The 23000-nt window shown below is 42.0% G+C and overlaps 1 protein-coding gene and 2 non-coding genes across 6 annotated transcripts; all 3 read left to right on the top strand.

Annotated features, from left to right (window-relative positions):
- The first annotated feature begins 1812 nt into the window (after positions 1–1812).
- RABGGTB (Rab geranylgeranyltransferase subunit beta) lies at positions 1813–20444 on the top strand. Of its 4 annotated transcripts, none has more exons than XM_073357311.1 (9): positions 1815–1968; positions 3196–3303; positions 8188–8385; positions 10177–10282; positions 12835–12887; positions 13028–13138; positions 14502–14627; positions 15396–15545; positions 15955–18520. In XM_073357311.1, exons 1-9 carry the CDS (start codon positions 1966–1968, stop codon positions 15976–15978), a joined length of 879 nt encoding a protein of 292 aa, XP_073213412.1. In that variant the 5' UTR covers positions 1815–1965; the 3' UTR covers positions 15979–18520. The 4 variants fall into 4 exon arrangements, with proteins under 4 accessions (XP_073213414.1, XP_073213412.1, XP_073213411.1 ...); XM_073357310.1 differs by lacking the exon at positions 15955–18520 and adding an exon at positions 18527–20444 and having other exon boundaries at positions 1817–1968; XM_073357312.1 differs by lacking the exons at positions 1815–1968; positions 15955–18520 and adding exons at positions 2118–2283; positions 18527–20444.
- LOC140916691 (small nucleolar RNA SNORD45) lies at positions 3496–3578 on the top strand. The gene has a single exon (XR_012160605.1). It is a non-coding gene; the product is annotated as a small nucleolar RNA SNORD45 (small nucleolar RNA).
- On the top strand, positions 8712–8796 carry LOC140916690 (small nucleolar RNA SNORD45). The gene has a single exon (XR_012160604.1). It is a non-coding gene; the product is annotated as a small nucleolar RNA SNORD45 (small nucleolar RNA).
- Positions 20445–23000: the final 2556 nt, after the last annotated feature.

Here is a 23000-nt window from a genome sequence, read left to right as displayed (position 1 = left end):
CTTTTATCCTTTGTCCTTGGAATATCCACTGCCATCACCAAACTCTAACTGGGTTTACTGGGAAACGTAGTTTGGACATGTCTTTCCCCCCAAAATCCTCCCAATCCTTGCACCCCACTTCCTCGGAAAGGTTTGGTAAAAATCCTCACCAATTTGCATAGGTGACCACCGACCCAAACCCTTGGATCTGAGAACAATGAAAAAGCATTCAGTTTTCTTACAAGAAGACTTTTAATAGAAATAGAAGCAAATAGAAGTAAAGGAATCACCCCTGTAAAATCAGGATGGTAGATACCTTACAGGGTAATTAGATTCAAAATATAGAGAATCCCTCTAGGCAAAACCTTAAGTTACAAAAAAGACACACAGACAGGAATAGTTATTCTATTCAGCACAATTCTTTTCTCAGCCATTTAAAGAAATCATAATCTATCACATACCTAGCTAGATTACTTACTAAAAGTTCTAAGACTCCATTCCTGGTCTATCCCTGGCAAAAGCAGCATACCAATAGACACAGACCCTTTGTTTCTCTCCCTCCTCCCAGCTTTTGAAAGTATCTTGTCTCCTCATTGGTCATTTTGGTCAGGTGCCAGTGAGGTTACCTTTAGCTTCTTAACCCTTTACAGGTGATAGGATTTTTCCTCTGGCCAGGAGGGATTTTAAAGGGGTTTACCCTTCCCTTTATATTTATGACAAGGCCTAAGGATGTCTACACTTAAAATGCTACAGCAGCACAGCTGCTCCACTGTAATGCTTCAGTGTAGACACTACCTATGCTAACACAAGGGATTCTCCCATTACTGTAAGTAATCTGCCTCCCGTAGGGGTCAAAGCTAGCTACCTCATGAAGAATTCTTCCATTAACTTAGTGCTACACCAGGGGTTATGTATGTTGGTTTAACTGTTCTGTGCAAGGGTATGGATTTTTTACACTCCTCCAGTAGCTAATAGTTAAGAAGTTTTCTTGTGTAGACCAGGCCTAAGAGTGTTTTGCTCCGTCTTAAAGTGGATTAAGCTGCCCATGACCAAAGCACTCTTCCAGAACACGTCCACCTGCAGAATTATCAAGCAGAGCTATTACGCTTTACATCCGTTCCCCCTCTTAACCTGAATTAACTTTCAAGCCTGAATCTGCTTTAAACTCACCCTTGCAGTTAATCTCTTGGGGGTTTTTTCCCCTGCATGGCATTATGCTGCTCCAGCCTGTGAAGCTACATCTCAATCTGCTGTTTGGGCTGGGGGGAGGCCCAGGTAGGTTACCCCACAGGAGGGACCCAACGTTTAAAAAAAGGGGGGGGGAGTTTAAAGCAAGTGTTCGTATTCCTTAGGAGACCACAACAACGCTGCGGGAGTGAAAAGCAGTGTCCCTCCCTGGGCAGAAGGGGCTGGCGGCACGTTGGGGCAGCGGCCCGGCTAGGGGCGGTGCGCTGATGCCGCCACGGGCCCGCTGACCTCTCTGCGTTGGGCCCCGCGCGGAAGCGGCCGCGCATGGAGCCCGCGTCGCGTCGCGTGACCACGGCCCAAGTCGGGCGCGCGGCTCAGGCCCTCGCCTGACTTGGGCGCAGCCTCCCCCTCCCGGTCTGGCTGGTCCCGCCCTCGGCACACGCGCGACTACTCGGGGCCTCTCCGTGCGCTGCCCCCCACCCCGTTAGCCCCTATGAGCCCCACGCGGTCGCTCTCTATTGTGCAGGCGGCGCCTGTCAGCCGGGATCCTCCTGGGGCAGGCCGCGCGCAGTGCACCTAAGCGGAAGCGGGTCACCGCCAGTCAGGGCGCGCGCCTGGTGCGCGGGCTCCGCCCTAGAGCAGCGAGAGCTAGGTAGGGCTCTGTTGCAGAGTCAGCAGGCAGCGCCAAGGACAGCTATGGCGGGGTCTTGAAAGGCCGGCGGGGGCACCGCCTCCTCCCCTTCAACCAGTCGCCCGTAGGACTGACGGTTGGTGGCGCGTGCGGCGGAGGCTGCTAACATGGTGGGTAGCGTCGCTCGCTCCTGCCGCGTGGCGCGGACTTCTCCGGGCGGTCTCCGTCTCCTTCTCCTTCCCCGCGCTGCTGGCCCGCCCTGCCCCGCCCTTTTACTGCCGGCTCCCGCTAGGTCGCGTCTCATCGTCCGGCGGGGGGCACCGCCCTGCGCCTGGCGAGCTCGGATCGATCCAGGCGCTGCTGGGCCCGTCGGCTCGCTGCAGAGCGCGGGAGGCGTCGCCCCGCGCTGACGGCTGTAGAGCCCGGCGCCCGCTGCCAGCCTAGCGGGGCCCAAGCGCCCGGATAGCGGGGCCGCGGCCGTTGGGGTAACGTGGCTAAGGGGGAGGGGTGCGATGGGGCCTGGGCCGGAGATGGAGCCGGGGGTGCGGGGAATTGTCCTCAGGCAGCGGGGCGGGCGGGGCCCCGGCCTGTGAGGGCCTCGGGATGTGTAACGAGGAGGGGCCGGGCGATCCCAGGCTGACGCTGCGGAGCTGGCAGGGATTTGGGGGCAGGGCTGGGAGGTGGAAACTGAACTCTGTGAGCTGAGCAATCTTGACCTGAAATCGGGGCCGCGATGAGCACGAGGCCCCGTCCCCGCCACGTGAAGCGTTGGCGGGTCGCTATTTACCCGCCTGCACGGATTCGCTGCAGAGCGTCACCTTGAGTGTAATGGGTGGGGGGCGGAGGGTGTTAAAATGTCTAGTTTGGTTAATAAAAAGAAAAGGAGTACTAGTAGCATCTTAGAGACTAACTAATTTATTTGAGCATAAGCTTTCATGAGCTACAGCTCACTTCATCCAATTTATTTGAGTGTAAGCTATAGCTGACGAAAGCTTATGCTCAAATAAATTAGTTAGTCTCTAAGGTGCCACTAGTACTCCTTTTCCTTTTGCGAATACAGACTAACACGGCTTCTACTCTGAAACCTAGTTGGGTTAATATGTATCTGGGTTAGTGAAAATGTAAACTTATCGAAGTTTTTATTTATAGACTTTGCTCTGTAAAATAAGTTGGAAATTTTAACCGGGAAAGAATAAAGCAGACTTAGACGTCTGTTTAAAAGAAATGAAGTGCTGACAAATATTCAGCTTTGACTGGTACACATAAAATGAATTAATTTCTCAGTCTGATATGTTACTATCAATTTATGTGTTATTTATAACAATAATACATTTCTTAAAAATCAGATACTGAGGCCTCTTTAGATTGATAATACAACTTAACTTTTTTTTTTAAAGGGAACGCCACAAAAGGATGTTGTTATAAAACCTGATGCACCAAGCACATTGTTTTTGGAGAAACATGCAGATTACATAGCTTCTTATGGTGCAAAGAAAGACGATTATGTAGGTATTTGCTTATTTCACTATTGATAATACTCTGACAACAGTTATATATTTTGCCATTTCCTGCACTGGTAGGAGTAGGTTGGCAGGTGATGAGTTAGAAAGTTGCATATCTTTTTTGTCTCTGAATGCAAAGGGAAGGGTTAAAAGAAAAGACTGTTCTTCTGACAGGTGGAGATGGTGGTTTTCCTTGGTCAATGATGAGACTTGGCATGTATTATCTGACTCTAAAGTTGAAGATCACTGCTTTAGCTCTAGAATTACTCTGAGACCTAGGAAATGTGATTTTTTTTTTTGCTTATTAGGATGAATTTGTGCTATTGTGATACAACATCTTCACAAATATCATGTATGTCCCATAGTTGCATTTCTACCTGATATGAGCCTCAGCATCACTGGATTTAATCTGGATTCTACTAGAAAATGTGTTGTTTTGAGACTTCTATATTATTTTAGGTGTAGCCCTAAATTCATTGTATTACAGTAATCTAGTCTGAGGGTGAAAGGGATACAGATAATTGCAGAGGTGTTCATCTGAGAGGCAAAGCTGCAGCTAGCCTTGCCAAACATGGACAAAAGGAAGCACTCTTGTCTGCTGCTGCTGTTTGTATATTCAAAAGCATCTGAAATTCCCACAGGACCCTTATGTTGGAATTCAGGTAGCACAAGGCAGGTGCACCTCTCTCTTCCATATATTTTTCCTAGCCAACCAGACGTATACCTCTGTCTTGTTAACAGTGAACCTTAGCCAACCAACCCTATCTGGTTTTATGAAAGAGAGACATTTATATTGTTGGTTGGTCATTCATCCCTCCTATAGTATTTTGTCGGAGAAGATGACCACATCTGTCGCTGACATGGAACCTAGATTGGCCTCTCATGAGACAGTGAGAAAACAGCAAACTACTTGTTTCTATTTGAGTGGATCATCCAGCATGATCCCCAGTTAAGAAGTTACGTTCTGGTCCCAGTGAAATCACTGGGAGCTTTAGCATTAGGGCCAAGCTTTCACTCTACATTTCCAAATATAATTCCATGTAACTATCTTAAAAAAACAAAGAAAGAGACAGGTTAAAAAATATAGCTATCAAATATTGTGGAAAGCATCACTAGCCTGGTGCTGAATTAACACAATAATGAAATAGAATTCTTCCACATGGGGACAGATAATATCTCTAACTCTGCCATTTGAGTATCTTCCACATGAGTACCAATAGAGTTGGCCAAACCTGAGGATTTCCAGTGACTGGAAGTTTTAATGTTTTGAAATTTCAGGTGAGCCGGAAAATCTTTCATTTCCAAAATGAAATATGCTCCCTGGACCCCAGCAGCTGCTGACTTAAATTAATGTGATTCTTGTCAGTTTCACAGGGATTGGGGACCCCAGTTTCCTAGACTCCTGAGACAGTTGACTCCATGGCAGGGTGGTCTGGAAACCCTAGGAGTCTGGGCTCAAGCTAGGGCTCTTGGGGCTTCTAAGCCTCCTTTTGTAGACCTGGGGAGCCTAGACCCGGAGGATATGTCTACACTGTAGAAGAACAAATCTGTGGCAGCGAATCTCAGAGCTTGGGTCTACAAGCTCAGGCTTGCCTACAGTGCTAAAATAGTGCATGTTCCCTCTTGGGCTTTGAGACCCACCCCCATCTCCGGGTTTCACAGCCTGAGTGGGCATGTCTACACAGAAGTTTTTAGCACCATAACGCAAGCTTGAGTCTGGGCTGTGAGACATATAGCTAGTGCTCTACCAATTTCACGGCTGTGAAAAATGGGTCATGGTAAAATCTGATCTCCCCTGCTGCTGAGAGCCTGGGGCTGCTAGTCCGTCCGGGCTGGGGAGGGACAGGAGTTTTCCTTTTGCTGCGGGGCCACTCTTGGTGGGGAGATCAGATCCACCTCCAGGGGCAGTGCAGAAATGAGGGTGGTATACCCTCACTTCTTTGCTGCAGAAGTCCAGGAACTGGGCTCTGGACTCTCTTCCCCCCCAGCCACAGCTCTGGGTCCAGGCACTGAGCTCGGGGCTTCCTCCCGCAGTGTCTCCTGCCGGGCTGGGGGCTTTTGCTCCTGGTGGCTGCAGCTAGGGCAGCCTCGGCTTCTGGGCTTGCCCCAGCGCATGGCTCCTGCTCCAGCGCTGAGCCCAGGGCTTCCTCCTCTGGGGGCTTCTGCTCTTGACGGCTGCAGCCAGGGCGGATGCAGGAGGGTGGGACAGACTGCCTGGACTCGGGGCTTCTGCCCCATGCCACTCCAGCCGGGGGTCGGGGATCCCGTGACACATACGTGCACACACCCCTCGTGGCTTCTGCAATGAGCTCGGGACTTCCTCTCCCGGGGCTACGGGCTTACATTCCTGCCACCTTGGCCTGTGGGCAGCTCAGGCTTGGGGCTTCCCCACTACTGCTGCTCCAGTGGGCCTGGGGGCATCCCAGGATCAGGGCTTCTTCCCCTGCAGCTCCTGCCAGGGCTCAGGGTGACCTTGTAGGGGCTTCTGACCTGGGGCTGGGACATGTGTTTTTCCTGGGTGGGTCCCCAAATTGGCCAGGCCCCTGTCTTAATCTGTCCATGGTGTGGACTAGCAGCTAGGAACCCCCGGCTGGGGCGCTCCCAGCAACATTGGGGGGGAGATCCTACCCACCTCCACCTCTGGGAACTTCCTCTAACTGCAGGAAGTTGGAAGGGTGCTGCCTTCAGAGCTCAGAAGTGAGGGTGGCAATCTTGGGACCCCACTACAACAACTTTGCAACCCCCCCCATCCCATTTTGGGTCAGGACCCCCACAGTTACAACACCCTGAAATTTCAGATATAATCATCTAAAATCATTAAATTGACCAATTCTAAAACCCTCTGGCCAGGAAATTGACGAGAATGGACTGTGAATTTGGTAGGGCCTTACTTATAGCTATAGATTGGTTTCTGTTTGTTTGTTTGAAGGGTAGATATACTCTGAGAGGCCAGGCTACAGTGGGTTTTCCATGTTTCCACAGCAGGGAGCCTGAGAACCCTGGTTCCCTGCTGCAGATACAGGAGTTGAGCCCTTGTGACAGACGGAGCTTTCTGGGTCCTGACTCCATGGCAAGGAGCTTGGAAGCCTTGCATAATAAGACTGCCCTTGAGCTGTGAACCAGCGCTACTTCCCAACGCTCAAGTAGTCCACATGTCTTACCTATCCCAGATCCTTAGACCCTGGAAGCCTAGGCTCCACAGCAGTCCACCTGGAAGTCTGATATAAGTTTGTCAAAGGAGACTGTTGCTTTGAAACACATCTGGTTCAATTAATCAGCTTCTTTGACAGAACTGTTTTGGTAGAAAATTCCTGATCAGCTCTAATTATTGAACCTCATGTTTCCCCATTTCAGTCTGGCTTGATTTTTAGTGTTCCCCTTTCAAGTCCACCAATGGTCTGGCCTTAGCCTTTGTGCCAGAAATACCAAAACATGAGGAATTTCTCTTGGGAATGAGAAAAGGAGTACTTGTGGCACCTTAGAGACTAACAAATTTATTTGAGCATAAGCTTTTGTTAGTCTCTAAAGTGCCACAAGTACTCCTTTTCTTTTTGGGAATACAGACTAACCCGGCTGCTACTTTGAAACCTGTCTTGGGAATGAGTACTTACAAATCCTTTCAAATACCGATAGCCTTTAACAATCCTCAATATGCTGGAGGCATAACTTGACATGTTATAGGGTCAGTTCTGGGAGCAGCGTTTTAATAAAAAATGACACATAGTTAGTTTAGCCATGTGATGTGTATTACAATATTGGGCTGGTTTATGACTTCAGCTGGACATAGAATGTATAATTCTTTATTAAATTAATCTCTTATATTCTGCTCATAGTAGTACTGTTCAGCTACGTTTTAATAGAATTACAAACTAAGCGAATTGGACATTCTAGTCATTTAGTACCTTTTTCCAGAGTAGTCTGTAGCAGTCGTGCTTGGGGGTTTTTAAACCAATTATGAATATCTGTATATATTTGATATTCATAAGGCTACACAGAGAAAACATACAGAAAAATAAAATTAGATGTTTAAATACGACAGGTCTGCCAACAAGATGGCCTCAATTACGTTTTAAAGTGTGGTGCCTCTGACTGAAACCTTCCTTCTCTTATGCCATGTGTATGGTCTCGCTCTCCTGCTCACCTGTAGCAAGAAAATACATAAATTACTATGGAATATTACAATACAGTATGAAAAATCATAGGTAATGCTGATCAAGAAAGATTTATAACAGTATATTAAGCTACAATAAATTAGGTTTTTTTTCTTCCTGTTACTGCTCTAAATTGCTTTGCTTCAATTTTGGAAAATAGCAATTAGGTAATTAACTGAATGTTAGGCTGTTATTTTGAGGGGACCATTTAAGCAAAGGACTTGAGCAAAGGACCAGAGCCAAGAAGATTGTAACTTACGATCTGGTCTGAGCTACTGTCCTGCTGCATAAATATGAGCAAGTAACTTGACCTTATGCCTCAGCCATCTAAGATGGAAAAATTAAGTAAAAGGCAGAAATTCACTGAATCAGTTGCAGCATCTTAGCCAGCTTAGAAAGCTTGTCTTTCATAAGTAAACAACTTAGAATAAAGTACAACTTGGCTTGTTGGTTGGATGGGGAGGATTTGGTAATGCTAGATCTGTAGTTCAGAGAACTTAGTCTAACTTACAAAATTGCAGCATTATACAAAAAAATACAATCGCCACTTGTTTACAGTGCCCTGCAAAACCACAGATACCCGCTTTCTATCTGCGGGTATATGTATCTGCAGATGCAGTTGTATTGTTTACCATCTTTGCAGATCGGATGCAGATCCAAATTTTTGTATCCGAGGAGGGCTCTGATTGTTTATATGTCTTTGTCTGCTTAAGAACTAAAATTCTGTACTACTTAGGAGTACTGTATGTCGGAATATTTGAGGATGAGCGGTGTCTACTGGGGACTGACAGTAATGGATCTCATGGGACAGCTGCAACGAATGACCAAAGAAGAAATTCTAGCCTTCATCAAATCATGTCAACATGAGTGCGGTGGAATAAGTGCCAGTATAGGTCACGATCCTCACCTTTTATATACCCTAAGTGCTGTCCAGGTAAATATATAGAAAATATTGGAAGTAAGTGAAAACAGCTGCTTGATTTAATAAATTAATTTGACTGTTCAGATACCACCAAGGTATTTCATTTTTCTGCTGTCACATTGAAATGCTTTATCTGAGCCGGATTTGTTCATTAGAAAAATTGTTCAACTTATAGATTTATAGACAAGCTGGGACCACATGTATCTAAATGGCATTTTAAAAAATCTTGTATCATAAATCATTTTCTAGGGAAGAAGTGTTGTGGGTTGTAATCCTTGAATAGGATGAAATAGAATTGATGTGTCTGGTACTGAGAGATGGGGCCCAGGAGTATCGCAGGTCAGTGATGAGTCTTGGCATGTATTACCTGAATCTAAAGTTGATGATTATCACACTTTAGCTCTAGAATTACTCTGAGACCTGAGGAAATTGCTGTGCCCACTCTTTTTAGGTTGAGTGAGTCCCAGCTATTGTGGGTATAGAGCCACACTTCTGCTCGTCATAAATTATTCTCAGTGTCTTAATTGGTTACCACACATTCTGGACCAAGTTTGGGTCTATCCATGCTCGCCAGCCAAAAGATATGTACATAGGGTTCCCAGCCCAGTATAGAGAGGGAATAAGTCTTGAGGTCCTTCTGATTTTCTTAAACTCCTTATGCTTAATATTGATGTTACTATAAGGTAATAAAACCACAATAGATTGCAGCCTAAATATAAAAATCTAAACTGAAAATTTAAGTTACAAATTTAAAATAAAGTCAGGAAATGCGAATCTAAGGTTCTTTTAGCAATGCTAAACTAACCCACCTTGCACATACTGTATTCATTTATATTATACATTAAGAATTCTAAACTGCTAATCCAAAATAATAAGTGCAAGTTGCCACAAGAATCTTAATTTCTGCTTTTCCTGTCCTGCAACTTTATTAGAACACAATATGGCAATGTTAATGTTTTTCTATTTAAAAAAGCATATTGCAACACTGGAGTATTCTGTAAACTGCAAAATATAGATTACTCCAAACACTGTGGCTGAAATTAGGGAATTGCTCAATTTGTTTTCTGCAACTCCATAGGACTTAAATTGCAATCAGCAGATAAAGAGAACTTAGACCTGGGTGAAATTTTTCAAAATTTTGTTGAAATTCTCCTCTCCACCATCCCCTTATAATTCACTCCATAGAGGTTTTTCCAAGAGCTTTTTTGAGCAGCATCAGCTGAATTACTTCCTATAATATGATTTAACTAAATTGTTCATAACTTAAAATTCTTCTCACTATTACCAGGCATGTGCTGCTTATTGAGGACTAGTCTATACTTTTAAACTCAAGTTGTGATTTTTTTAATCTATATTTGTAAATATGCACCTATCCAAAAGCTTTCTGCACCTTTCCATTACTTAGGTATACATACTACTACAAGCCCAAAACATCCTTATCTCCTAACAAAATTCAACCATAATCAGACTGTAATAAATCAATACCATGTTCCATGATGCTAGCCTAACTTAAATGACTGTTTTAAAACTTTAAAGTGGAGAAAGAGATTGTGTTGAGACCATGCATGGAAATCTTCATCTTTATTTGGGAATTTTAAAATTTTATGGAATCAAGCTTGTAATGTTGGGTAGGTTGTAGTTAGCTGAAGCTTTCATGGTAGTGAAAAGTTTTAGTGATTTTATGTTCATCGATAAAATTAAATTCTGTGTTTTGTTTTAAGAAAACTAGGGCTCTGGTTCTCTGGTAAATTCTAGGAAACTTTATCCTTCTAGTAATTGATTAGAGTTATTTTTGTTTTGCAGATTCTTACCTTATATGATAGTCTCCATGTTGTTGATGTAAATAAAATTGTTGACTACGTAAAGAGCCTGCAAAAAGAAGATGGATCGTTTGCTGGAGACAAATGGGGTAACTTACGTCTTCAAAATCTCATTGATGAGTTACATATTTCATATAATGAAGCAGTTAAGATTAAGTTGCCCTGCATGTTTTTTCACTGTGTATTGTGCATGAACTGCATTTATTTCCCTCCGTGTGTAAAAAGGAGCCAGTCACATGTCATTGCTTTTCTAGATGACTCTAAACTTATAGAAAAATGGAATTAAATAACAAAAACTGAATAGCCTTCATAGAAGTTTCTGAAAGCTCAAAACTTGTTAGAGCTTGTGATGGAGGGTGCCTTCTCATTTCAGTGTAATTTGTATCAGATATTAATCTTTGAGTTTACTATCTAGTGATTCTAAGTTGTGGTATGTCTGTTGCTTGTAAAAGGAACTATCTCTGCATAGCAATGACACACATCTGCGTCTGCAGTCACAGCTTCTAAAAATATTGATCTGCTCTAATTTTGATTTTTTAGACGGTATGTTTCTTCACTTTTTCTTCTGTTGACATTTTAAAATATTCTTTATTTTATATAAAATATATTTTAATATTTCAATGTTGTATCCTGTTGAATATCAGTTACAACAAAACCATTGTTTCATTTTTCAGTTAATAAAATGAAACGATCAAGGTATTTCAACATATGTAAATCCATAAGCATCAGTTTGTGGTTGACAAGCTATGTGTTGGTATTAAAATGGTGCTGAATATGGATGACCAACTTTTACATTGAACCAGTTTGTCATAATATAGTAATAAAATACACAGGCAAGGATATGACAATTTACATTCTTGTTAGTATTTATCAGATTGGATTACTGAAATGCATTCTAAATGAGGTTACCGTTGAGGAAAATTCAGGAGCTAATGCTAATACAGAATGTGGTTACCTGCTTGATTGGTGATAGGAGCTACAACGAGGATATTATACCCTTTCTGAAAAACTGCACTCATTCTCTATTTGTATCTGGGGTACAGTTTAAAGTGTTGATTTGAGTTCTAATTACTGAGGTCTAATCTACGCTGGGAAAAGGATTACTGATACAGCAACCCCTCCTAATGTATGCACAGCTTTTGCTGGTATAATGGTTGGTTCCCTTAGCAAAATAACACACACCTTTTTTTTTTTTTAAACAATATAACTCGGGAGCGAGCAAACTATGGCCCGGGGGGCCACATCCGGCCCTTCAGACGTTTTAATCCAGCCCTTGAACTCCTGCTGGGGAGCGGGGTCTGGGGCTTACCCCACTCTGCACGGCTCCTGGAAACAGCAGCATGTCCCCCCTCCAGCTCTTGTGGAGCTCTCTGCCTGCCCCTACATGCTGCCCCCTGCCCCAAGCGCCACCCCTGCAGCTTCCATTGGCCAGGAACAGTGGCCAGTGGGTGCTGCAGGGGCGGTGCCTGCAGATGGGGCAGAGTGCAGCGCTGTCTGGCCGCACCACTGCGTAGGAGCTGGAAGGGGGGACGTGCCGCTGCTTCCGGGAGCTGCTTGAGGTAAGTGCCAACCGGAGTCTGCACCTTGACCCTCGCCTGCACCCTAACCCTCTGCCCTAGTCCTGATTCCCCTTCTGCCCTCTGAGCCCCTCGGTCCCAGCCCAGAGCACCCTTCTGCACTCCAAACCCCTCATCCCCAGCCCATTGCCCGCATCCCCAGCTGAAGCCCTCACCCCCCCACCCCAACCTTCTGCTCCAGTCGGAAGACCCCCCCACACTCTGAACTACTCATTTCTGGCCCCACCCCAGAGCCCTCACCCACTCCTGGACCCCAACCCCCAATTTCATGAGTATTCATGGCCTGCCATACAATTTCCATACCCAGATGTGGCTCTTGGGCCGAAAAGTTTGCCCATTGCTGATATAACTATTTATACTAGGGCTTTTTTGCCACTATAGAAATGTCATAAAAATCATTCCTCTAACTGATGAAACTGTACTTGCAAGCTTCTAGTGTAGACCTTGCCTAAGAGACCTTTCTTGATCTGTGTCTTCACACCAGCTGAGGACCTTAAGCATTGTGGAGCCTGGTGTTGGTGTATTCTTGAGGGTACACTGCTCTTTAACTTGCTTTGTCCAAAGTTCTGAGTCTTTGTGGCGTTCAGATTATGATGTTGAAGAGCTGAGAGTGGGTAATGTGGGTAATTTACTGGTGAATGAGTCTCTGTGTTGACATGGTTTAACCAGTTCTCTTTCCATTCAGTGCACAGACTGTGCAGTGGGTATTTTTTAGAAACTGAAAAATAAATAGCATATTTACAAATTACTTTTAACTGGGGTAAACCTGGATATTTATCTGGCAACCACAAAGTGATCAAAGGATTATTAATTCATGGTTACATACCGATCACTTTATATTTGTTTAGTGTTATCCTATTGGGAAATAATGTGAATGTATTGACTGGTGGAGGAAAATATTGGTGTAAAGTATTGGAGTGTTTTCTATTTAATCAGGGAAACACCCATGTTTCGTGACTTACTGTACCCTTTTTAATAGCATGCATTCTCTGTGTGCCTGTAAAAAAATATATATATATATATAGTTCTCTGTAGTTATACTATTTTTTTCTCCCCCTTTGTAGGAGAAATAGATACAAGGTTCTCTTTCTGTGCTGCAGCAACACTAGCTCTTTTGGTAAGTTCTGCAATAGGGTGGCTATTAGATACAAATATGTAACAGTTTTCTGTGGATGGCAGACAAATGATGCTACAGTAGGTGTACTTAATTTACTTGGTGGTAGTATAAAATGTTAAAAGGACTTTTCTGACTTGCAGGGGAAGCTAGATGTTGTTGATGTGGAAAAAGCAGTCGAATTTGTTTTGTCCTGTATGAACTTTGATGGAGGATTTGGTTGCAGACCAGGTTCTGAATCACATGCAGGGCAGGTAAGTGGTGGTGCTTTCACACTGAAATATTTTAAATTAGCAAGAAATTCTTAAGTATCAAATATTTACTTTTTATCATTGTTTTTAAAACCTGTCAGCAATGCAGACTGAAGCATTTTTCAGTTCCTAAATGTATGTAAAGAACTATTCCATTAAATGACACAAGTACAGAATTCATCTGTTAAGAGGCCTAGAAGCTGAATTTTGTCTGTAAAAATCCATATCAGAACCACAATTTTGTATAGTGGTGTGAATTTTTGTTTCAAACTTCACAGGGATGAGTTGTTAATGTAATTAAAAAAGTTCCAAAAGAAAGACCAGTATGCAGCGGTTCAAAAAGGAGTTAACATTCAGATTTGTTAGGGAGGAAATATCTCAAATGTTCTAATATGATTAGAGCACAATTTTAAAATCATCTACTTTTTCTCTGTTAGAATAAGCATATCAGAACTTTTGTAATTTACTGGCTTGCATATTGTTCAAATGTCTTACCTTCTGGTAGCAAAAATACTTGTTTGGCCTAATTATAGTTCAGGTGGAATTTAGAATAAAAGGTAAGAGTGGAATCTACGGTAAAGTCTGATATGTTGCAGAGGTAACTTGGTTAACTTCTTGATGGTGCTGGTGGAATTTCTTTTAAGGTGACAGGCTAGCTGGAGGTAAGGTGAAGGGGTACAACTAGAGCTCATTAAGAATTATGATATCATTAAGAATGGATAAATGCCAAGGAAGATGACCTGTATGACTTCCTCTAGAAACTTTACATGTAACTTAACTTTGGATTAAGTTGATACCAACACTTACTCCGAACCTCCAGTTGATAGAAGTTAACTTTAACACATTTTAGTACTATTTCAGTATAGATTTAATCACAATAATCAGCTGTTCATTTTCCATAATTGTTCTGAGCATCAGAATCTGGAAGGATTTATTTGTTTAAATGAAAATATAAAAACTACTCAATATAGAGAAACTTATTTATGAAACATGCAACTGAACGTTATACAGTCCGCCTCAAAATAGGTTTTTTTATTCTGAGTCTCCTGTAAGGTCCTGCATACATTAAGAAAATACCTTAACGTTCAGTCTGATCTTTCAGGACTCTACAAATTACATTTTGCTTTTAATGACAACTAGAGTACATTAGTAAAAATGTTATCTTCTGATAAGATGTAAAAAATCATAACAGTGGAGTAGTATGTTCACTTTGTAAACTGAACACTTAATTTTCTAACTTGCTTATTTTAACTATTAGCATGATGTGAAATAATGGAATCCTGCTTTGTGATCTTCCTACATTTAGTCTTATTACATGCTACTTTTAGTTCTTAAATACACATGAACTTTATGTCTGTAATTTTAGATCTATTGTTGCACAGGATTTCTGGCTATAACAGGCCAGTTGCACCAAATAAATGCTGACTTGCTGGGCTGGTGGCTTTGTGAACGTCAGTTACCCTCTGGAGGTCTCAATGGAAGGCCAGAGAAGGTATTTGGTTTGCTTTTTTTAAAAAAAAAAAAAACTCTTAGTGTAGAAGCAGAAATATTTTTCTAATTCCTGGAAAATATCATGGACTTCCTCTCAAATGCTGTTGCAAAACTTTTCAAATGTTTTTACTCTTAATCTTGATTAAGCCTCAAAATATCTTGCTGAATCAGGGCCTGGATATATTGTGATGTTTTAGGAATGCTGTGTACTACGGGATTTATAAATGTTCATTCGTAAAGTAACGAGAAAAATACTTTGTTGGATTTATAATTTTTGTGGGACTCTATTGTATGTGTCCAACAATTGAATAATGTAATCCGGAATGACTGACTTGCAAGTGGAGACTTCTTAGCACTAGTTTTCTTAATGGATGCAGCAGACAAATGCTTTCAAACTTAAGATTTTTTTTTGTTGTTGTTTAAATTATTAGTTGATACTGTCCTCAAAGTCTCTTGTCCCTCTTCCTCGTTTACATGGTATTTTCATGGCTGTCTTCTTCAGAGCCAAAATCCTGCCAAAGAGACTCTCAAGGTTTCAAAAGCAGCAGAACACTTGTGATTCTGCTGCTCGGGGACAGGGGGAGGAGGAAGGGCCATCTGTGAATAAGCTGGGTGTTGGAACTCTGTTCTCTGCCCAAGAAACAATGCTCCAGAGTTGTACTCCACTCAGTGACGTTTTGATGATGTGGCCAGTGGTTTCACGAAACCTAGTGTTACTACTGCAACGCATGTATTTAAAAAAAGTAATACTCGTATATTTATTTGCCAGTTACCAGATGTATGTTATTCATGGTGGGTGTTAGCATCCCTGAAGATAATTGGTAGACTACATTGGATTGACAGAGAGAAATTGCGCTGCTTTATCTTGGCTTGCCAGGATGAGGAGACTGGAGGATTTGCAGACAGACCAGGAGATATGGCAAGTTCATTTAAATGTACATTTTAGGTTGAAATTCAAGGTTTACAGGTTTGCAAAAGGCTTTATGTTCTATATAATAAAAATTAAACCAATGCAGGTAGTACATGAGTATGAACAGGGTAATGCTACTTAGCATATCTGTTTCCTTGAGGGAGCATGTGACAGTCTTTGATATCTGCAGATTATCCCATGCTGAGAATTCAGGAGCCTTTTCCTGTTTAAAGCCCCAGCAGACGGCTGAAAAAACATTTTTTTTAAAAAGCAACAGGCTAATAAGATTGTAGACTCTGTTGCAGTTGTGACTGTGTACATTTTAAAATGCTACAGTAAAAAGAGAAGTAAAAACTAAAGTTGTTTAAATAGACTTGTCCAGTTACATTTGATTATTATTATTTTTTTTTCTTTTCAGTTAAGTGGTGTTGGAAAACATTAAGAATATATGCTCTGGATATTTATAGCTTAGAACAGGGGTTCTCAAACTTCACCACAGCCCCCTACTGACAACAGATTACTACATGACCCCAGGAGGGGGAACTGAAGCCTGAGCCCGCCAAGACCTGCCACCCCAGTAGGGGGCCTGTAACCTGAGCCCGACCAATGAGGGATGAAGTTGAAGCCTGAGTCACCATGGCTGAAGCCTTTGGGCTTTGGCCCCAGGCGGTGGGGCTTGGGCTTCAGGCCCCAGCAAGTCTAACACCAGTCCTGGCAAACCCATTAAAATGGGGTCTTGACCCACTTTGGGGTCCCGACCCACTGCTGGCTTAGAATTTAGCAAAGACAAATGTGTTAATTTAAACAAAAAACATTGGGTAAACTAAAGATGAAAGTGAGCTACATGAAAATGGAAGGTGAAAATAATATTTAAGATTTCCCATTAAAAATTGTGGCAGTATATTTAAGGTCAAATTACAATCTGGTCATCAGTAAAACACAGTGTTGTGGCAGTTATTGTGAGAATTGAAATATTTGCTGCTACTAAAGCTAAATTTTCTGTTCAACTTGTATTTACCTGAGAGACTGAATACCTTTCCCAGACTCGAGGAAGAGCTCTGTAGTTAGAAAGCGTGTCTCTCTCTCACCAGAAGTTTGTCCAATAAAAGATATTACCTCATGCACTTTGTCTCTCTAATACCCACAATCGTGAGTTTAGTTAGTTTCTCCCTCCCTTATTTACTATAAATATATTCACAATAGTTACTTGTTCAGGCTTGGCTTGTCGTAACTTGGGCCTGCCCATGTCTGCTAAGTTAGCCCAACACTTGTAGCAGGAAGCTTTTTTTAATGTCTCTAAGGAGAATTAGAAAGTAACATTAACTTTAGGGCCATACAGGGGCCCAGTCTCCTGTGTAAATTTAGAGCAGCCTCAGAGCTCCTTTAGCTTACATTTGGCTTTTAATGGCCTATCTATGGGCCTTAGGAAGCAGAGAATAGCCAGTGCTATGCATTCTGGACATGCCCATGATCTGCCTGCTATGCCAACTCTTTGAGGAAGGGACAGTCTTTTAATTGTGTTTTGTTCAGTGCTTAGTATGTTAGGGCCCTGGTACGAGGCTGAGGCTCTTAGGTGATATCAGAATACTAAGATGTGGGAGGCTGGTAGCTGGGTCAGTGTAGAGCCCTTAAGCCAGCTGTAAACTGGCCAGTGAGGCCTTCTGTACAGATGGTATATTCAGGGGGCTGTTTCCACCTAGTTTATTGCTTATTTACACAGCAGAGCAATGTAAGGAACTTTAGTAAGCTGTGAACTAAGTCCTAAGGGTTTCTTTAGTGCAGTTAGCTCAGGCTCTTACTTGGGTATTGTCCACACACACAGTCCTGTCATCTGAGCTAAGTGGTGCTCTCAGTTTGGTGCTAGCCAGCACAGTTGTGGGGTATGGGTTATAGCCCTGGTTTCTATTTTCACTAGTGCTGGCAATGCCCACTTTGCAATGAAGATGCAGGCTAAATCACTGAAGGCATACCCTCAGCCTAAGGGTTTAAGTAAGTAGCCTTCTATGTTGTCTGTGTAGGGATATGCAAACTGCATAGCAGCCTTCTGGAAAATCTGTTTCTAATCTCATGAAGGAATCGCTAAATCTCGGAGAATTACCTCCTACCTTTTTTTTTTTTGTTTGTTTTCTTCTATGCCCCATTTTTCTTTTCCTGTTTTCCCTCCAGTTGTGTATGCAGGTCCCTCTGGCTCCCTCTAAGACAGAGACACTCAAACTCTTTTTTACTGGTGACCCCTTTCACATAGCAAGCCTCTGAGTGCGCCTCCCCCCTGCCATATAAATTAAAATCACTTTTGATGTATTTAACACCATTATAAATGCTGAAGGCAAAGCAGGGTTTGGGGTGGAGGTTGACCACTCGTGACACCCCCCCCAATGTAATAATCTCATGACCCCCTGAAGGGTCCCAACCCCCAGTTTGAGAACCCCTACTATAAGACCTGTCAGCACAACTCTATGTTCAGAGAGACTGCCAAACACCAATAAAATGTTCAGTGAAAAATGTGGAGTTTATGGCAGATTGGGTTTTAGATCACCAGGTTAGCCTATAACTTTTACATTATATATAGTAGAATCATGAGGTGCTGGATTTACCATGTTGTAACAATACAATAGAGGAATTGGTGGAAAGAGCTGTCAGACTTTTTCCATTATCTTTATGCATACTGTTGAGTTCAGGTTTAAAAAATTTTCTGGTGGCAACAAACATCATCAATTCAAACATCTCAAAGTTGTATCCTAAATGTATACAGTTTGAAGCTGGCTATTGATTTCTTTTAATGTGTGTGAATATTTCTGTTATTTTTAAAGTAATTGCATACTAAAAACCAGGAAGTTGTGCATTTGCATTGTTCTCTGAAATTAAATCTTCAACCACCATTGAGCTTTCTCAGTCTTTTCTAGCAACTCAGTTGTCTTATTCTCTCACTGTAAACTCATCCAAAGGGTTTTAGTTGTCAGTGTGTTATAAATTAGTTAATTTTTTTCCAGGTGGATCCTTTTCACACCTTATTTGGAATTGCTGGACTATCATTGTTAGGAGACGAACAAATTAAGCCTGTCAGTCCTGTTTTTTGTATGCCTGAAGACATCCTTCAAAGAATAAATGTACAGCCTGAACTTGTGAGCTAGACCTTACAGAAGCAAAAGGTTGCAATGCTCAGCTGCTTTGATTTTGTTGGTTGAAACTCATCTCAAACATACTTGCATATATTTTTTCATTTTAATGTGTTTACATCAGTACAGTAAGAAATTATCACTATACAGTAAACCTTGTCACTTTGTCTGTGGATTGTGTCAAAATGGCTTGTTTAAATAAATTATGTGGATGTTACATGTATTGCAGGTCTGTAACAGATGAAAAGAAACATTTTTATCTGCATCTATATATGTGGACCTGTGAGCTCTGTACACTAACTTAGAACAACAGTGTATTAGTACCACTAGTAGAGTACTTGAATGACTTAATTTTTTTGTATTTCCTACAACATCAATCATAAAACATTTTTCTTGATAATATAAGCATGTATTGACAGTGAATTGCCCTGAGCACTGTATTTAAGAGAAGCAGAGAAAAGATACTTACAGTTAGAACACTTTGATGTTAGTGGACACTTGTGCATTTAAAACATCCTGTTTAGGATATACTACCATTTTTATCCACTGAAACACAAGTTTTCTTCTCCTAGCAATTAAGAGTAAAGGTTTTTGTTCTCAGCAAATACAGTTACCACCTACCAGTAAAGTCCTTTATTAAAGAAAATATTTTTACTACTGGAAATCCAATATAATTTGTGTTTGAGTGTAGATTGAGACTTGCTGGTAATAAGCATTCTACAGATTGCCACTCTACAGTCTTATGATTTGCCAAATGTGCTGCTAATTGAAAATTTGTCATTGGTTTGAACTACTACTTCATTAGCACTTGAGAAAATAGTTGCGAAAGAAATATCAAGAATAAAAGTAGCTATGAAAAATATTTTCTGAAGGATGAAATCGTTTTTGTCTTCATTGGAGCGCTTAAAGTGCCTCCATTTTACATCCCATAGCATTGTGTGTTTGCATCTGGTCACCATGTTCTGACTGAGAAAGACTAAGTAAAATTCCAGTTGGACCATATTAAAGGTAATTGTGAAGGAAAAAATAGCCTTTAACAGTCCCCAGCTTATTTATAGTTACAGATGTCCTAAAAGATTTTTCAAAATAGTTCTCCATTTTTTTAATAGAATGGTCAATGCAGAGCACTAGTCCTTATTTCAATTGGCCTGTTTTAAGGTTATTTTTCTTTAAAAGCCTTTTTGCCAGTCAAACTGTTTTTCTAAATTAACTGGTGGTTCTGTTAAAGAAGACCACTGATAAGAAAAGGTGTACAAAGCAAACTAGTGTTCTAATTAGTCACTGCTTAAATATATTCTAGTCTTCCGCTTTAATTACTATATTATATAGATTTTTTTTTTTGAAAGATTCTGGTACTGTATATTGTAGTCAATCTAGCAATAGCTGTCACTACACATACGAATTTATCTATAAATTATATCTTGTTCAATCTTCCATCAATAAAGCATCCAATGAAGAAAATTAGTTGTCCTTTATAACATGTGGAAGTTAAAGCATTTAGTCTCAGCATTGGTATTACTAACTACCTCATTTTATCATGTTTAAATGTTAAGATTTTCAGCTCCCTGTGTGGAATTACAGTAAGATATTAGTACTGTCTTTGACAGCTTGACTTTGCATGTAGAGATCCTTTATTAAATGTTTTCACACACTTGTTTCTATAATTATTGATATTTTTACACAACTTCATACTGAAGTATCCTTCAATGTATATATTGAAAAAACAATCATTCATTGCAGCATAGCTACTAATGTCCTGGAACTGCAGTAACAATATTGTGGTAAGAAGGAAGATCCTCTCATGGATCAATAACTAGTCAACATGGGAAACCAAGGGTAGGACTAAATGGTCATTTTCAAAATCTAGAAAGGCAAATAGTGGTATCCTCCAGGGATCTATACTGGGACCAGTGGTGATCAACATCTCGATTAATGATATAGGAAAGGGTAAACTGTGAGGTGGCAAAATTTGCAGACAATACAAAATTGCTCAAGATAGTGAAGTCCAAAGCTGACAATGAAGAGTTAAAAGGAGATCTCACAAACCTAGGTGATGGAGCAAAAAAAAGCAGATGGAATTCAGTGTTGATAGGTGCTATACATACAAAATGACGGTGTCTAAATTATTTGTTCCTACTCAGGTTTCAGGGTAGCAGCTGTGTTAGTCTGTATCCGCAAAAAGAACAGGAGTACTTGTGGCACCTTAGAGACTAACACATTTATTAGAGCATAAGCTTTCGTGAGCTACAGCTCACTTCATCGGATGCATAGAAGGGAACACACATGCAGACACAGAGATAAGTGGGAACTATACAAACTGTAAGACAAGGTGTGAGAATAGTGAATCTATTTCCCTAAATTAAGTAGTCTCACACCTTCTTGTCAACTGTCTAAATAGGCCATCTTGATTATCACTGCAAAAGTTTTATTTCTCCTACTGAAAATAGTTCATCTTAACTAATTAGCCTCTTACAGTTTTTTAGTAACTTCCCAGTTATCTCTGGGTGTGTGTGTGTGTGTGTGTGTTCCCTTCTATGCATCTGATGTAGTGAGCTGTAGTTCACGAAAGCTTATGCTCTAATAAATTTCAGAGTAGCAGCCATGTTAGTCTGTATTTGCAAAAAGAAAAGGAGTACTTGTGGCACCTTAGAGACTAACAAATTTATTTAAGCATAAGCTTTCGTGAGTCTCTAAGGTGCCACAAGTACTCCTGTTCTTGTTCCTACTCGAGATCTTGGAGTCATTGTGAATAGTTCTCTGAAAACATCTGCAGCAGCAGTCAAAAATGTTAGGCACCCTTAGGAAATGGATAAATAAGAGGGAAATATGACACTGTATGGGGGTGGGCAAACTTTTTGGCCCAAGGGCCACATCTGGGTTGTGCAACTGTATAGAGGGCTGGGTAGGGAAGGTTTGTGCCTCCCCAACCAGCATGGTGCATGGTGCATGGCCCCTGCCCCCTATCCACCCCCTCCCACTTCCTACCCCCTGACTGCCCGCTTCAGAACAGCTGACCCATCCAACCCTCCCTGCTCCTTGACCCCTGACTGCCCTGACCCTCTAACCACACCCTTGCCATCTGACAGTTCCCCTGGGACTCCCACTCCTGTCCAACCCCCTGACCACCTCCACCCCATCCAACCACCCCATGCTACTTGTCCCCTGACTGCCCCTCCAGACCCTCTGCCCCTTATCCAACCCCTCCCTGCCCCCTTACCAGCCACCAGAGCCAGTCATGCCACCATGCTGCCTGGCAGGAGTGGCAGGTCAGAGCACTGGTGGCATGGCATGATGAGGGTGTGGGTGTTGAGGGCTAGTCTCCCTGGTTGGGAGCTCGGGCCAGGCAGGATGGTCTTGCGGGCCGGATGTGGCCTGCGGGCTGTAGTTTGCCCACCTCTGCTCTATATAAATCCATGGTATGCCCACACCTTGAATATGGTGCAGTATTGGTTGCCTCATCTCAAAAAAGATGCATTAGAATTGGAAAAGGTACAGAGAAGGGCAACAAAAATGATTAAGGGTATGGAACAGCATTAAAAAGATGGGCTATTCATCTTGGAAAATATTACTGAGGGGGGATAAGATAGAGGTCTATAAAATCATGACTGGTGTGGAGAAAGTAAATAAGGAAGTGCTTATGACGCAAGAACTAAGAGTCACAAATGAAATTAATAGGCAGCAGGTTTAAAAACAAAAGGAAGAAAGAACTTCACACAATCAACCTGTGGAACTCATCATCCAGGGAAAGTATGATCAGATGCCCCGATATTAGGGGCTTTGCCTTATATAGGTAACCTATTACCCTCTGGACCAATTTTTCATACGTGCTATCTGGACATCCCTACCAGGGGATGTTCTGAAGGCTGAAACCATAATGGGGATCAAAAAATGGATAGATAAGTTCATGTTGGATAGGTCTATTGATGGATGGGGATGCAACCCTATGTTCTGGGTGTCCATAGTCTCTGACTGCCAAAAGCTGGGAGTGGATGATGGGATGGATGACTCCCTGTTCTGTTCATTCCCTCTGAAGCACCTGGCACTGGCCACTGTCAGAAGAAGAATACTGGGTCAGATAGACCATTGCTCTGACCCAGTATGTCCATTCTTATGTTAATACAGATATTCCACTCATATAGAATTGCAGTAGAAATATAGGCAGGCTGTAATTCCTTGTGTTTGAAATTCAGGTACTAGCAAAACATACCTACTTTTGGAGGCGGTGTAGAAGCACCATAATCGTGCATGGTCGCGATCAGGTCTGGAGGCAGTGCATCTTATTTCAAAGACATCAACAGTGTCTTACCCGAGTGCAGAGACACTGCTGTATTGATGGCTGAGAAGAGGC

The sequence above is a fragment of the Lepidochelys kempii genome, chromosome 8 (genome assembly GCF_965140265.1).
Source record: "Lepidochelys kempii isolate rLepKem1 chromosome 8, rLepKem1.hap2, whole genome shotgun sequence".
NCBI lineage: Eukaryota > Metazoa > Chordata > Testudines > Cheloniidae > Lepidochelys > Lepidochelys kempii.
This window is presented reverse-complemented; position numbering and strand designations above follow the sequence as displayed.

Bases quoted from the DNA above. Each gene is read 5' to 3' on its own strand.
- RABGGTB (XM_073357310.1), top strand. The intron at 12,888-13,027 runs GTAAGTTCTGCA...TCTGACTTGCAG, and splicing joins CAGCAACACTAGCTCTTTTG to GGGAAGCTAGATGTTGTTGA. The intron at 14,628-15,395 runs GTATTTGGTTTG...TTTATTTGCCAG, and splicing joins TCAATGGAAGGCCAGAGAAG to TTACCAGATGTATGTTATTC.